Genomic DNA, 17,778 nt, shown 5'->3' on the forward strand with positions numbered 1-17,778 from the left:
ATGGTAACAGCTTTCTCTTAGATATTTTTGGATTCCCCTCCTTCTCGTATGGTCATGATGCACGTCCCTATCATTGGAGTTTCATGGAAGGTCACTCTGATCATTGGAATACATATTTGAGTTGTACTTATCGTATCCGAGGAGATATTCCTCCTCGGACAATCTTTTCATTTGTATCTTGCTCATTAAATCCTGAGCTTGAACCGTTTATTACCATTTGTTCCTCCTCGGACCACTCACGCTCTCGACTAAGGCCCAAGGCCCAATATATAATTTTGGGCCCTTAATCCTGCAAGTAAAAAGAAATTGACTTTTTAAGTCAATGTCAAACACAACCTTAATATCACAAATTTTACTGACTTAAAGCAAATAAACACTAAAACAAATTATGAATATGAATTCTGAAACTTGTATTCTTTAAATAAATTCTAATTAAACCATATTTTATTTTTCTATAAAAATCTGTTTCTAGCCTTTTTATTGATTCATCTCTTTTTTCTTCTTGATAAGAAACTGAAATTTCATTAAAATGAACTAAAAAGAATTACATCAACGGAGAGAGCATATTCTATATAATAAATCCAAGTAATATACTGTCTCTTTAGGTATTATATATGCTTATTAATTAATTTAACGAGTTAGATATATCATTATGCTTATCTCATTTATCCAAAAATAAAAACATGTCTCATTGAAGAAAACAATGAAGCCAAGTGTCGTCATTTCAGTAGGGCTCCATGGCATGGTGCAATTATCATTTATCACTACATTGCTGAACTTGTGTTTTTTCTTTTTTCGTTTTTTATAGAAGAAGCGTGCTTTTATTCCACTGATCAACTCACTCTTTCTTTCTTTTTTAAGCTAAGAATATTGTTTTGAGTGCCTTTATTATGCGCTTTATTTTATATTTATTTTTTTTTTATCGATTTATATTTATTTTAAGTGTTGTTGATAACCATATTTGAGATTTCTTTTTGGAAAAAAAATAGTGTGACATTTTTTTATGCATGTAGCAGAGCTGTAATGACACAAGCGGTGCCTTATCTACTCCTTTTGTTGAGTCTATTTACTCAACCGACAAAATCATTGCTGAAAAGAATCAGAACTATGGTCTTCTTTATTGCATTCACCTTTTTCCCCCTTTGAAGTAATTCCAGGAAGGAAATGAGAAATTGTAGTTCATAGGCACAAAAAAAAAAATTTAATAATAATAAATATTGACAACAAAATTTGACATTTTGTGTATGGCAGATTGTTAGTGATAAATAAAAAAAGTAATGTAAAAAATGGGTCCGAATTAATAAAAAGTTGTCAATTAAACTGTTATGAAATTTTTTGTATATATAATATTGCTAAATAAAGAAACAATAAAACAAGTGTCACCATTTCCATAGGGCTCTATGGCATTGTACCCTTTATTATGTTAAATGGACAACGGATAGATGCTGAGAAGTGAAGCAAATTATTGTCTCATACTTCAAGGGCATCTCCAGCAGCTTCTTTAAATTTTTGTACTGTTTGGAGAATGAACGGTGACATTTAATTTTTACCTACTCACTTTTTCAAATACATTTTTCAACAGATTCTCTATCTCATTCTCTATCTCATTTAAATATTATTTCTTCATTCATTCTTTATTCTTTTTTTATCATCATTTATTCTTTCTATATTGATTCCCAACAATTATATTTTTCAATGAAAAGTATTATATTCACAACATTTTTTGCAATACTTTCACAAGAATCACATCAAAATCTTATGTAGAATATTGTTATTAGTTCTAATTTGAACCCACTGCTGAAATTATATTTTTACTCACCAATATTAGCTAATAACAATATATTATTTAAAATTTATTGTGAAAATATTGTAGTAGAATTTCTAAATTATCTTTTTTTTTATATATATATTATTTTTCCTTTCTTTCTTTCTATCATCCATATGATTCTTTTTTCTTTTTCTTTTTCTCTTGATTTTTCTCCACCACACACGTTCACCCATATATCCCTATCCTCTCCCTTTATTTTTTCTCTACTTTCCACTTTCCAGCACCTCCCTCTCTCAACATTTCTCTAGCTCTCTTTCTCAACTTTTTTTTTTTTTTCATTTTCTACTTGATTCCAACACATTATCTAGCTTTCTCTGTAATAAGAAACGGAGAAAGAGGTAGAGAGAGAAAGAATAGATGGGTTAGATTGCTCCGCTCCGCTCTTTGTGCCGCCACACCTTCCGCTCCGCCGCTGTCCTCCCCACCACCAGGCTGGGTCAGATTGGCTTGTTCTTTCTTTTTTCATATTTGCTTGTTCTGATTCAACTTTATTTTAAGAATTGGATTTTGTTTTGTGTTTTGTGTTTTGTGTTTGGATTATGTGAGAAATGGGGAGAATGAGAAAAAAAAAAATTAGAAATCCGGAGGAGAGAGAAAGAATTGATATAATAGTAGCTAGGATAATTTTTTAAGCAGAAAAATTGATTTGGAGTTGCTACAGTGTTCTGTAAATTAAGAGAATCACTATAGCAACTTCAAAAAAAAAATTGGAGAATTTGGGCATTTAGAGAATCGGCTGGAGCATGAACAGTAGTATTTGGTGTTCCAAAAATAGCTATACAATGACTGTTGGAGATGCTCTAATGTCCATACTTCATATACACCTCAATTTGAAAAATGTAAATACCTAATGCCCTTACTTTGTAAATGGTTGTCGAGTTTATATGGAATGTGCACATTGAGACTACAAGACAATAATCAGTTATCTTGAATCTTGCATTCCACTCCCTATTTTTTAATTTACAAAGCTAAGAATATTTTTTGAGCCTTTACCATGTACATTTTTGTTATTTGTTTATTTTTAGTGTTGTTGATGACCATCCTTTGAGATTTATCATGGCAAAAAAACAAAAACAAAAAAACCAAAAAAATCCAAGCACTGGATTTGTAACCAGAAAACAACAAGCAGCATGATAGATTTTTTCAACAAACCTTGTTGTCTAGCTAAATTTGTCAAACATCGATGATTTGAGACGTAAAGGACGGCAATAAGTGTGGGTTTCTTGATCCCACCGACAATTTTAAAATTTCTAGCTAAATTTAGATACGGGATGGATTTGGACTCAAAATTTTAAATTTGCTAAGGTATGAAAAGCGTTCAATTAAGTATTTCAAGATAGACTCGAATCGAAAAATCATTTTTACTCTTCTGGTTTGACTATATACGTGATCGTCCTAACTAATACTCCAATACATAGGCTCTAGGCTAGCAAAATTTTTGTAAATCGTTAACAACTTTTTATTTTATTTGAGAAGGAAAATCGTCAACACTTGTAAATGTTCCTTACATATAGTGAGTGTTTGGATCCACGTTCACGTTTTCAACTTTTTTTTTTTCTTTTTCCTAGCGTGTATGAATAGTAACATCACATGGATTCACAGTGCAGGAGACAAAGTGCACTGTTCACAGGTCTCATGACACTATTCACACATTTAAAAATTATTTTGCTACAGTGTTTTCAGTTTCAACAAAAATAAGTTGTATCCAAACGGACCCATATAGTGAATTTCCTATGAACTGTTTTTGTTTGTTCCCATAGTGATTTTCGTTTGGAAAGATTTCCCATCTTTAGTTTTTTACTTTGTGATCAATCTTTGTGTTTTTATGTTTATAACCTTTGATTTGATATATATATATATGTATATATGTGGTGTTGGGAAAAAATCCTAATCTCTTCAATATAATGTCTATGTGTGAATTAAAATATATAACTAACAAGCAATAGCAATATTATGAAGACAAAAAAAATTCTAGCAAACCCACATAAACACATCCACAAAAGAACACCAAATCTTACATGGAAAACCCTCCAATGTAGAGGGAAAAATCATGGGGCAGTTCCGAAAAATATCCACTATAAAATAGAAATTACAACTATCAAGTTTAAACTTGAGTCCACAATAAATTGGATACACAACAAATTAAATCTCAAAGAGTAAGATACAATCTCACCACAAAGCCAGTAGCAAAATCTTCCTCTGAATACTCCAACTCTCCATGGTTGTAGCACTCAAGAACTCCAAGTGTTGGGTTCCAAGTAATATTATCAGAAAAACTATCAATTCAAAATAGTAATCACACACAAGAACACAAATATTTACATGGAAAACCCTTTGTCTTTGAAGGGAAAAACTACGGGACAAACTCCGAATAATTTTACTATTATCAAATCAATTACACTAATTCTTGTGTATGCCTCACGGCTAAAGAAAAAATCTCTCTTATTTTTCTTTATTCTCACACACAAAATTATCTTTCTCAAAGGCGGCAACACTTTGCTCTCTCCTTTTTATTTTCTTCTCCATGCATAGCTCTCTTTCTTGGCTGTCTTCTTTCTCTAAGCGACTTCCTCTTGGCTGCTCTCTTTTTCCTTGTGCGGCAGTCCTTGTTGCTACTCTAACCTTTGCTCTTTGTGCGACTAGGCCTATCCACGAGTCGGTCCGAGTCGGGTTTGTGCCCAACTCGGAACCGATCTGATCACTTCTGGTCTCCTAAACCTGGACCCGATGCCAACCCGCCAAAGGCAGCGGTTCGGGTGGTCGGATTTCATCGGTTTCTGGTTAGGTCTTGGTCGGTTAGAACTGTGCGAATCGTCGCCCGATTTTGCCGAAATCTGCTGATTTTTGTTGGATCTGACCAGATCTCAACAAACCTTGTTGTCTAGCTAAATTTTTTATTCTAAACCCACATGTTAATTACATATGTTGTAAATAAAGATTCGTTTATGTCTTTTGGACCTGAAGAAAAGTTTCCAAGACTAATTTATATCATCTAATTTACTATTTATTCAAAAAAAGAAAATATGGATGTTTATTTTACATTGGTTGTGTGTGTCTAGTGTCCGCTGTTTATAATCTCAGTCTACAATTGCAAAAGTTAGGCCCTTTTGTAGTTGTACTCTGGTTATATAATGTATTATAAACCCAGTTTAAAACACTATTATTATTTTTGTGTGTATTCTAATAAGTATTACTGTTTACTCAAAAAAAGAAAATAGGGATGTTAAACCCACATTGGTTATGTGTGTCTAGTGTCTGCTGTTTATAACTCCAGTCTACAACTACAAAAGTTAGGTCCTGTTGTAGTTGTACTCTGATTATGTAATGTATTATAAACTTGATTTAAAATATTATTATTATTTTCATGTATGTTCTAATAAGTAGTACTGTTTACTAAAAATAAATGTTAGTGGTTTAGTTGGGATTTTTTTAATTAAAAAAAATGTCCGAGTGGATCTTGAGTGCCTGACCCTTATTATCTAACTAGTTTTTTTGCCCATGCCTGACTTCAATAATAATGTTGATTAGTTTAAAATTAAACAAACAAACAAAAATTCATAATGGTGATTGAGGCTGCATTTGGTTCGATGTAAATCGAATTCCGAATGTAAAATGAATGCAGGGGAAAATGAATTCCCGTAAGGAAATTAAAATCCAAGCGTTTGGGTGTGCAATGGAAAATAGTCCGGAAAACGATTTTCGGTGTTTGGTAACATTTTGAAAATACTATTTTCCTACAAATTTTTCACATTTTCTCAGCTTCCAAACAAATTTTATATCAGAAAATCCACCAGCACCCACACATCAGCACCCATAGAAAATCCACCACTATCCACACAAAACCCACCACCACACAACACAAAAACCACCAAAACACCATCACCCACACCACAACAACAACAACAACAAAATCAGAGATCAAGAGAAAGATTGAGAGATTGAGGGAAAGAGAGATCGATCTTCAGCGATGACAAGATCGGTCTTGGGTGGGTCAAGAACGAGATCGGTCTTCGGTGGTGACGACGAGAACAAGATGCAAGGCTTCGATCTAGATGGCAGCGACGTTGGAGCACAGCCTGCGGTTGGTTGTCAAGATCGGAGCTTAACCTGTACTCATTGGTGCATGGCTGGCAATCGGAGAGGTAGGTCTCGAGTGTTTGTGGATTGGTGATGAGGGAGGGGTGGGCTAAGATCTTCAAGTGTCTGATGTTTATGAGGAGTGGGCTGGTGATCGGCGACGGCTAGATCAGCAACGTTGAGCAAGAAGGAGAAGAAGAGTTGAGGAAAAAAAAAAAAAAAAAAAGCTTGGCCAGCGCGTGATCTGGGTGGTGGGGGCGACACGATCTGGGCTGGCCGGAGCTTGGTTGGGCAGCCACCTGTGCTATCTCTTCTTGCTCTCTCCCTCTCTCTCTCTCTCTCTCTTTTTGTCTGTGAGTCCTGGAATTCATTTGAAGGTAAAATAGAAACTAAAATTCATTTTCGGCTTGGGAGGGTTATTTTACGGTCAACGCGGAAATTGATTTCCGTTTGACCCAATTTTCTGTCCTTACCAAACACATAGGCTGGTGTGAAATGATTTCCTGAAATCCTTTTCAACCAAAACAAACGCAACCTGAATAACAACCAATGGACCCAGCCCATAGCACTGATAGCAGAATTATATTACGGGTTTTTTATGTCAAAATATAGTCTTATACATGATTATCAGTTCATTTGCTTTAACATGTTGATGTCGAAAAGTGATTGATTTTGTTGTTTATATTTTTCACATTTGTATTCTATTTAAGTAATACCTAGAATATGTGATTGATATAATATTAATTTTTAATCCCAAACCTACCAGCCCTCTGGTTTAAGTAGGTGCTCGGCTAGATTTGATAAACAGGTCGGCTCAAGCTAGGTTGAGTTGGGGGGCGTTTGGATTTGGGTAAGATAATGTTTGGGTTAAAAATGAGTTGTCTTAAACAGGCTGCGAGTAAGTAGAGTCAATTAGATTACAAGTTGGGTTAATTGGGTTATGTATTATCTAAACTCTGAACTCCACAATGCAAATGATTTCTATTTTCATCAATGCAATATGAACGAACCAAACTTTGGCAAATTAGTAAGTCGACATACGTTCCTAAATATATATATATATATATATATATATATATATATATATATATATATATTTATTTATTTATTTATAAAAAAAAAAAAAAAAAAGACATATTTTCTTGCTCTAAACTCTAAAGACACTGCAAGTAGTGCTCTTTTAAGGGAGAAAATGGACTTTTGTCATTTTTAAAAAAAATATCCAGCAAAATACTCAATGTCTGAAACTAATTATAACAAATATGGACTTAGAAAGGAGAAAAAAAAAATTGGAACTTGAGTTCCATATATAGTACTCGAGTTGCACTTGAATTTTTTCAAGGAACTCGAGTACTTCACATGGAACTCGAGTTTCAAAAAAAAAAAAATTTAGTTCGCTATAGTTCAATTGTCCAAAAATCAAGTTTCAAATTGAAACTTGATTTTTTAAAAATTGAGTTTCAAAATATAAGCATTTCCTTAAATAGTTTCAAATATAAAATATTTTGTTGAATATTAAAAAAAAAAATGGCAAAAGCCTATTTTCTCCGTCTTTTCAGAGTTCAAAAATACAGATTATTATTAGGGATAATTACAGTAAACCCACCTGAGGTTAGGCCCGAAAACACTATGCCTACCCGTGGTTCAAAACTTATCACTTTGCCCACCTGAGGTGCCTTCCGTTAGGACTCTGTTACCCACCTCTCCGTTTGCCGTTAGAAAAACACATTTTTAAAGAAAAACAAACATAACAAAGATCAAAAAGTTAGGACTTCTTATTCCTTAAGAACTTCTTTGAGAACAAAACACAGGAATAGCACAGATCAAATGTTATTCCTGATTAAAAGTGATATCATTGAGCATTTGTTTTTTTATTTTTGTTTTTTTTATAGATCTCTCCAACTTTTATTCAAACCAAACCAAACCCAAAAAAAAAAAAAAAAAATTCCAAATCCCAGAAAATTCAAACCAAACCAAACACAAGCCACAAATCCAGAATATCTCGCCGGCGCGATCTCGCGAAGGCGAGATCGCGATCGACGTCGCGATCAACGGCGCGATCTCGCCTGCGCGCGATCTTGCCGGCGCGATCTGATTTTTTTTTCTGGGTTTGTGGCTTGTGTTTTCTGGGATTTGGAATTTTTTTTTTTTTTTTTTTGGGTTTGGTTTGGTTTGAATTTTCTGGGATTTGGAATTTTTTTTTTTTTTTTGGGTTTGGTTTGGTTTGAATAAAAGTTGGAGAGATCTATAAAAAAACCAAAAATAAAAAAACAAATGCTCAATGATATCACTTTTAATCAGGAATAGCATTTGATCTGTGCTATTCCTGTGTTTTGTTCTCAAAGAAGTTCTTAAGGAATAAGAAGTCCTAACTTTTTGATCTTTGTTATGTTTGTTTTTCTTTAAAAATGTGTTTTTCTAACGGCAAACGGAGAGGTGGGTAACAGAGCCCTAACGGAAGGCACCTCAGGTGGGCAAAGTGATAAGTTTTGAACCACGGGTAGGCATAGTGTTTTCGGGCCTAACCTCAGGTGGGTTTACTGTAATTATCCCTTATTATTATTTTAGTATAAAGGGAAAGCAAATGTACGTGGAAAACGGTGAAGCTGGCTGCCATAATATATTCTTATTTTAGTATATGGCAATGATGGCATGGTGCAATTATCACTACATGGCTTTATTACACACTGATCCACTCCCTATTTTTTATGGGTAATTCTGATGCCACACCCTCTCTTACAACTTTTTACACAACTTTCACATGTGGCAAGCCAAATCATCTTGGGCCCACCATCAGACCACAGCACTTAACTTTAGTTATTTCAAATTTTCAATTAAAAAATACCACGTGACTTTACTCCTTTCTTCTTCTTCCTCCCAAAGCGAAAAAGCTTCAGCCCCAAAACAAATTGTAGCGGCTGGAGTATAGGGGTGTAAAAATGGAAAACTCATTCCGAAAGACACCATCCCATGCCAAAAAATAAAAATCCAACCTTGAGAAACATTACTTCTCCGTCGAAAAACCAAAACCCACTGCTCCTTGAATCCGCGAAAAGCATCGTCCATCTCAGATTTGCTTTGTTGGAGTACTGGCACAGTGGCTCGTAAACGGAAATCCGACGCCAGAAAACACCATCTCAAATCGGAAAATGAAAACCCATTCTTGTAAAACATTAATCCATTGCCGAAAACAAAAACCCATTGCTTAATGAGCTTACAAATTTTGTTTGTGTTTTAAATTCCATCCAATGGGTTTTTGTAAGCTCGTTAAAACACAGTGGATCTTTGTAAGCTCATTAAAATTAATTATGTCAAACCTGAGACGGACGATGCTTTTCGCGGATTCAAGTAGCAGTGGGTTTTGGTTTTTCAGCGGAGAGGTAATGTTTCTCAAGGTTGGGTTTTTATTTTCTTGCATGGGATGGTGTCTTCCGGAGTGAGTTTTTCATTTTCGCACCACCGTACTCCAGCCGCTGCAATTTGTTTTGGAGCTGAAGAGGAAGAAGAAGAAAGGAGTAAGTAAAGTAACGGTGGTATTTTTTAATTGAAAATTTGAAATAACTAAAGTTAAGTGCTGTGGTATGTTGGTGGGCCCAAGGTGATGATGTAGCTTGCCACATGTGAAAGTTGTGTAGAAAGTTGTGGGAGAGGGTGTGGCACCAGAATTACCCATTTTTTATTGACAAAACTAAGAATATTTATTGAGCGTCTTTACCATGTGCTTTATTTTTATTTATGATGACCAACCTTGAGATTTTTCATGTTGCAAAAAAAAGTCCTTTACATGGCTCAAGCCACCAAACTACCTCCCCTTTACGGAAATTAATTATTTAACATATATGCTATATTAAACTCTCAATTATTAGGGAATTTTTAAGGTGTTGTTTTAGCATTACTCATCGACCAGATTTCAAGACTATTTCTCCTATTGCATTCCTTCTCCAGTTCTTCTTTTATTTATTTATTTAAGTGGAATTGGGAAGGAAATGAAGAAACACTACTGAAGCCAAAGAGTCACCATTTCTGTAGGGCTCTCTGGGCATCAACGGCACTATTATCTCAAAACTGGACAAAGGATTGCTGTGTTTTTTTTTAAAAAAAAAATAGCAATGATCACTACATGGCTCAACTTTGCGTCTTGCATTTCACTCCCAGTATTTCTTTATCTACAAATTAACCTAAGAATATTTTTTTCAGTGCCTTCATCATGGTGCTTTTTTTATTAATTATTAGTGCTGTTGTAATAGAAATAGATATAGGATGGATTGGAATTCACAATTTAAACTTTTCAAGAGATTCTAATCAAGAAACTATTCACTCCTTTTGTTGATCTATATATGTGATCCTCTTAACTAATACAAATAAATTATTCTGGGTCCGGTGCGAAGTAAGAAGAAATCAAGGTTTGCACGACTTGTCAAAAGTCCAAGGAAGTATCTATGTCTCAATTTTAAGTTAAGGGGAAAAGGAATCAATGAAATTTTTTTGTGGGCGGATATCTCAGTTTAAAACACTAAAAAATATCAATCAATTGAATTACATGACTCTTGTAAATCAATGACTTTCAAGACAAAGTAGAATATACAATAGTAGAGTTGGGCAAATTCTTACTTGAAGAATAACTATGAAAATTATTGTTGCAAGAACAATTAGTAAAAACTAATTTTACACAATACATGATACACAACTACTTAGTTTAAGGAGAATAATTGTCTTACACTCCCAATATTCACCATTCTAGCAATAATAGCACACCAAAAAAAAAAAGTACATAAACACACTTATCTTAACATCTAATAGAACACAAGAGACGGTATATATACAACTATTTTCTTCCTTTAGGAATAAGTTGTAGGGGTTGCTTCTTCCGCAATGTTAGGGAGAAATGATCATTCATGTCTAGCTCAGTTGAATTCATATTGCCTGGAAGAAACCAATCAAATGAGTGAAGCAGTAATGCCAAAATAAATGGAACTTGCTTAATAGCCATAGGTTGTCCAGGGCAAATTTTCCTTCCTGCTCCAAAAGGCATATAGTCAAAATTATTTCCCTTAATATCCAAGCATGAGTCAAGAAACCGCTCAGGTTTGAAGCTCAATGGATCATTCCAAATCATAGGATCTCGACCAATTGCCCATACGTTAACCAAAACTTGAGAGTTTTTAGGCACTGTATAGCCCATCACTTGGCATGTTTGCAAGGCACGGTGAGGAAGGAGTAGAGGTCCTGGAGGGTGCAATCTAAGCGTCTCTTTGACACAAGCTTCTAGGTAAGGAAGATGGGCTAAATGAGATTCTTTCACGATGTCTGTACCAATTCCACGTTCAAGTTCATCATGGAGTTTATCCATGACATTTTGATTTTTCATCAGTTCTGCCATTGCCCATTCAATTACAATGCTAGTTGAGACCGTACCAGCCATAAGTAGCTCCTATACATGGGGACAAACATTTTTTTTATCACGTGAGAGTTTTAGAAATACATAGGTACAAAACCAAGCTTTGAGAGAGAGAGAGAGAGAGAGCATACCATAATCAATTGATTGATCTGATCATTTGTGTGCCCATCTTTAATCAAAGTATCCAAAACATCTCCATGAACTAAAATAGCACTCTCTTGCTTTTGTCTTTTTTTTATAATATCCTCCCAAATGGCAATAAAATTTTCAATTAATTGATCACGTTTCTTTTGTATACCTTGAAAATCCAATGCACCCAATATAGGATACAAATTTGATAAATCAGGAGTAATCATCAACTCTGCCATTTCATCTATAAATTTCCTTAACTCTTTGCCCATTCCTTTACCTTCAAAGTCCAAAAAGTCCATTGAAAATATCACATTACTCAAGATATTAGTAACAGTAATATAGACTGTCCCTACAAGATTCACTATATCACCTTCCTTAGAACCCAGAAAACTCACCAACTCCCTCACCTTCTTCTCTCTTATGTGTTTTTGAGATTCCAATACTTTGGCTGAAAAAAGGTCAGCTTTACAGATAGTCCTTAAGGACCTCCAATGATCGTTGCACTCAGGGGCACCTCCAATTGAGAAGTTGAGTTTTGGGTTTATGATTGGAGAGGCATGTGTAACATAGCGGCCTGACAATATTCGGTCATGGGTCTTAAGAATTTCGCTAGCTGCGGCTGGTGATGATGCAATGATGTTAAGTTGGGTGCCAAGCCGTAGAGACATGAGTGGACCATGGGTTCTAGCTAAGTTGGCAAGTATGGAATGGAGATCCCTTCCCATTTGGAAAATGTTTCCAACAATAGGCCATGCAAATGGACCTGGTGGGAGTGGTGGATTTTTAGACAGTTTGTGCTTGTAATAATAAAGATAAGAGAGAGTTGCTAGAAGGAGAAGGAGACTGAAGAAAAACAGGTAGTCAATCTCCCTCACTATTGCCTTTTGATCCATAGTTTTGGTGAGAAACTAAAGCTGTATATGGTAATTGTGAACTTTGTTATCGCTCAAAATTATAGGTGAGAAAGATCATTTTTATTAGGGTTTATTTATAAGTGAGAGAATCTGTTTGAGTTTGTTCTTTGTTGCTCCACATCCACTCATTTTAGAAAGAAATGGCAATCGGGTGGGGCAGGGTAGGTTGGAAGGATGGAGTCTTCGCTCCCACCCTGCATAATTTTGTCTTACCCCATTCCTGTCCCGTCTCACCCCGCATGACGAAGAAAATTTTTTTGCCTTATCCCCGTCCCACCATGTAAAACTCTACTTCTTGTTAATTTGCCCACAACTATTGCAATTGTTTTCAATAAAACCTGTTTCGTTAATAAAAATATACTTGAAATTAAAAATAAATTTATCTCATCAAATCAAACTAATTTTTAGCAAAAATTGAATAATATTATTAAGTGTTTAACAAGACAATATCACAACAAAAACAAAAATCTCATAATACAAAATCAATGATTCAATAGTATATAAATTTGTTTATAATAAAGACAAAAGAAAATGTTAAAATTTGTACCTTATTTCCAACTTTGCTAGAGAAAAAAAAAAAAAAAGAGGCAAAAATCCTTGTTGGATAAAATAAAATAAGTTGATAATATGTTTGTTTAAATAGTAGGGTTTTAGGGTATGAAAAAATTTACAATTTAACCTTTATCAATGCGGGGCAAGGCGGGGCGGGGCGGGTCTAAAAAGTCTAAACCTATCCCTGTCCCACCCCATGGTGTGGGCTAAAATCTTACCCCATCCTCGTCCCATGACCTTTGTGGGACGGGGGAAATTCACGTAAGGCGAAGGGGGGAGGGGCGGGACAAAATTATCATCCCTAGTTTTAGATGAAAATATTGAATTATTGATTGCATAGTGTCAATTAAATACTTGATTGAAGGACCCCTCTCATTTATCAATTGATTATTGTAAAAAATGAATAGCTATCATGTTTTCTTTTGTGGATCATGAACCTGATCTTGGGGCCCAGAAAAAAGTTTCAAAGACTAATTTATATTAGTTAATATCTAATGACTAATGTCGATTAGTTTTAAGTGTAAACAACAACAAAATTAAGAAAATGATCATAAAGTTGATTGAGCAACAACCTATGGAGTATGGACCCCAATAATGCAGTATTGTGGTATTTCCATGTCGAAATATAAAGAAACTTATATGTGATTATCAATTCAATTTCTTTAACATGTTGAAGTCGACGTTGGTTAAATAAAGATACACTACAAAAAACTGGACCTATTGTGGCGTTTGTGAAATGCCACTATATGAATATTGAATTATTGATTGCATAGTGTCAATTGAATAATTGACTGAAGGACCCCTCTCATTTATCAATTGATTATTATAAAAAATGAATAGCTATCATGTTTTCTTTTGTGGATCATGAACCTGATCTTGGGGCCCAGAAAAAAGTTTCAAAGACTAATTTATATTAGTTAGTATCTAATGACTAATGTCGATTAGTTTTAAGTGTAAACAACAACAAAATTAAAAAAAAATGATCATAAAGTTGATTGAGCAACAACCTATGGAGTATGGACCCCAATAATGCAGTATTGTGGTATTTCCATGTCGAAATATAAAGAAACTTATATGTGATTATCAATTCAATTTCTTTAACATGTTGAAGTCGACGTTGGTTAAATAAAGATACACTACAAAAAACTAGACCTATTGTGACGTTTGTGAAATGCCACTATAAGTACTAAAAACGCCACTATAGACCCATTTGGGCTATAGCAACGTTTGCTATAGTAGCGTTTACAAACTCCACTATTGTACTGTCACTATAAGTCTACCCTATAGTGGCATCTCTAAAAGCCACTATAGACCAATTTTTTTTTTTTTTTTTTTAAAAGGCAAACGCCACTATGGACTTGCCAAGTCATTTTTTTGGCATCACCATTTTTTGGACTTTGTGTGTGGTTTAGATGGTCATAACTTTTTTTTTTCTTCACCTATAGTGGCGTTTATGAAACACCACTATAGCACAATTAAAAAAGTTAAAAATAAAGGGCCTATAGTGGCATTGACAAACGCCACTATAGGTCTTTTTCCTCCTCTAGCCCTTAATAAATAAAAAAACCCAAAAAAAAAAAAAAAAAAAAACTGAAATAAAAATTTCCTATAGTGGCGTAACTATCACTATAGGTCCTTTTTTACCTTTTTTTATTATTTTTTTTTTTAAACAGTGTTTGTAAGACCAGGACAAACGCCACTATAGGACTCCCTAAACACCATTATATATATCTCTATAGCAGCGTTTATAGAAAACACCACTATAGGCCCAGTTTTTTGTAATGATAATATGATTAGTTTATGATCATGGGACCAGAGAAACTTAAAGTTTCTTTAATTTATATCATAATATTGTGGAGTAGTTGGTGTGTGTATATACATAAAGGGTTTTTTTTTTTTTTTTTCTTAAGACCCTGACAAATCTCGGTCATGGGTCTTTAGAACTTCTCTTGCTGCATCTGGCGATGATGCAATGATAGTAACTTGGTTGCCAAACCGTAGAGACATGAGGGGGCCATGGATTCTAGCTAAGTTGGATAGCATGGAATGGAGCTGCCTTCCCATTTGGAAAAAGTTCCCTACCATAGGCCATGCAAATGCAGGGGCAGAGCTGGGGAAGGTCAAGAGGGGCAGTCCAAAAAATACCCTTAGTTATTATAGCTAATACTTATTAAATACTCCTAGTTGCTTACTTTTTGTTCTTGGCTTTATTAAATGTCACTCTATTTCTTTTCTTCTTCTTTTTTTGATGGGAAGTAAATTAACTTTATTCATGAAGAAGATAAATACAAAGCATCTTGAATCGCAATGGATTCAATAATGGGTGGACTTTCCTCTATCCAAGTTACAAAATTATCAATTCCTTTGGCGTGCTTTGCCAAAATATGTGCAGGTTTGTTTCCTTGTCTCTTCACATGTTAGAGATGACTTTGTCTAAAATCCTGTAGTCTATGCTGAACATCCACAATAAGGTTGACAATAGCAACAGGGGGTGTGGTGGAGCCATTGAGAGCTTCAGAGATAGTGCTACACTCTATTTCATTGATCTTGAAACAAAGCACAATTCCTAAATGAACCATTGAGGAACCTTGAGTCCTTCAGTAGCCTGCCTTGTACTGAATTTTTTAGTTTGTCCCTACCATATTATAATTTGAACCTTTTATGGGCCTACATTAATCAAAATAATAGAAATTCACATATATTACACTCAATCTTTATCTAACTACTAATAGTTTCATTCACTTGAGTTTTGGCTCTAAAAAAAATTAAAAATAGATCATTCATGTGAGAAATATCTCAATAGATAAATACAATATTATGAATAAGTGTTTTTTTTTTGGTATAATTACATTAAATATCACTTAGTATTTAAATAAATTTCTTTTAATTTTTCAAATTGGTCTTAAATATTATATATTCACATAATGTGTGGAAGTACGTGTATCATATATAAATTTTGCCCCCTCTCTACTTAAATCCAGCTCCACCACTGTGAAAATGGACTGGTGGGAGTGGTGGAGTTTTAGAGAATATGTGTTTGAAGTAAAGATAGAAGAACGGTATTAGAAGGAGGAGAATGAAGAAGACCTTTAGATCCATAGTTTTGATGAGATAAGCTAAAGCTTTATTGCATTTGTGAACTTGTAATTAAGTTGTAACCCTAATTTATAGAGTGAGAAAATCATGTTTTACGGTTTGATTTATTCTAAATATAATCCACATGTTACTAATGTTGTAAATAAAGATTCGATTATGATCTTTGGGCCCAAAGAAAAGTTTCAAAGGCTATTTTATATCATATAATTGTGATTTTTTTATATAAAAAAAGTCCCTTTCGTACGTGGATCCTTACCCCGCATATCTACCTAGATTTTTTATTTAATTTTTATTCCTATTTATGGTTTCAATCAAAAGAATCATAGTGTTTTTTTTTTTTTTTTTGGGGGGGGGGGGAGGGGGGGGGGGGAGTGGGGAAGAATCATAGTGTTGATTGAGAAACAACCAATGGACCCCATGTCGAAATATACAGAAGCTTCTTGAGACAATGTTCAATTTGAACAAAAATTTTGTGTGTCTCACGTTATGTCAAGTGCATTATAAAGTCTAAAAGCATTATCTTTTTGCCTTTATGTGGTGAACACTTTCGGTTCTATCACAATATTTTTCACGAAATCTAATTTTACCTTATTGCTTTTGGCCTTTAGCAACATTTTTCATGAGCTAGGATAGTAATTAATTTATCCCTAAGAAAATTAAGTTTCTTCTTAACAACATTTTTGGAAGAATCATGATGTCCACCCCAATGTTAGATTAGGCACCTTTCAATTGAAATTAAATCAGACATTATATGCTCTAAATAAAGAATCATCGGTGGCAATTGAGCTACATAATTTTTTAATTCTTGCCTGAGGCTAATCAAAAAATTAGTTATAACTAATTTTCTTATTGTAATAAATTTTGTTTTATAAATTATAGAGAACCATTTTTTTTCTCCATTATTATACAATATTCATTTTATATTATTTTTCTATTGTCGGTATAGCTTCAAGGAAACTCATGTGCAAGCACAACTCAAAAAATCTTATTCCGATTGAAATTATGCATTAACTCATTATTTTATATTTATTCTTCATAAAAATAATATTTTATGTCTCCCTTTTTTTATTAGTTATGGGTAATTAGTATCAAATATAATTATATATGGAATTGTCCATATCATTTTTATAATTTTATGAAGTTGCAGTAATTTTGTTCTATATCATGTTTGTGTTATTGGAGTTTGATAGTGGTGGTCGGTGGGTTTAAACGCTCAGTGAAAAAAAAAAAAGTCTTATCATACTAATAGAATTTTATCAAGCTTTTTAGCTATTATACCTGCAAAATGAAGGGATTTTACATAGTTTGCCAACAAGATATTTTTAAGATATTTAAAATGAATAGAAAAAAAAAAAAAAAAAAAAAAAAACAACGTTACAGGCATTATTTCACGTGATTATCCGTTTAGTTTTAGTGGGTTTTAGTTAGCTCAACTAGTAAAATCTCTAATAATTGAAAAAGAGATCTGGGATTCAATCTTCGTTTATACCAAAAATCGATTGGTGTCTTAATCTGATGATAAAGAACTATCATTAAGAGCAGACATCATAAGTTAAAACTCTCTAAAAAAAGGCTTTAACGTGTTGAAGTAGACATTGATTGTATCGTTTAGATTTTTCAAATTTGTGTTGTGTTTATATATATATATATATATATATATATATTTATAGTACAATGTGCTTGGTTGAGTGGTTGAATTTATTATTATTTTATTTTTTTTTTTTTTTTTATTTGGTGAAAGAAATGGGTAAGTGGAGCAACCATTGTGACGGACCCGTGAA

The 17,778-nt window shown here is 33.7% G+C and overlaps 1 protein-coding gene across 1 annotated transcript; it reads right to left on the reverse strand.

Annotated features, from left to right (window-relative positions):
* Positions 1-10,500: 10,500 nt before the first annotated feature.
* On the reverse strand, positions 10,501-12,417 carry LOC126706753 (probable (S)-N-methylcoclaurine 3'-hydroxylase isozyme 2). Its single transcript, XM_050406295.1, has 2 exons — positions 11,435-12,417; positions 10,501-11,336 (listed from the first exon to the last, which is right to left on the reverse strand). Exons 1-2 carry the CDS (start codon positions 12,326-12,328, stop codon positions 10,731-10,733), a joined length of 1,500 nt encoding a protein of 499 aa, XP_050262252.1. The 5' UTR covers positions 12,329-12,417; the 3' UTR covers positions 10,501-10,730.
* Positions 12,418-17,778: the final 5,361 nt, after the last annotated feature.

This window comes from Quercus robur, chromosome 11 (assembly GCF_932294415.1).
Source record: "Quercus robur chromosome 11, dhQueRobu3.1, whole genome shotgun sequence".
Classification (NCBI taxonomy): Eukaryota; Viridiplantae; Streptophyta; class Magnoliopsida; order Fagales; family Fagaceae; genus Quercus; species Quercus robur.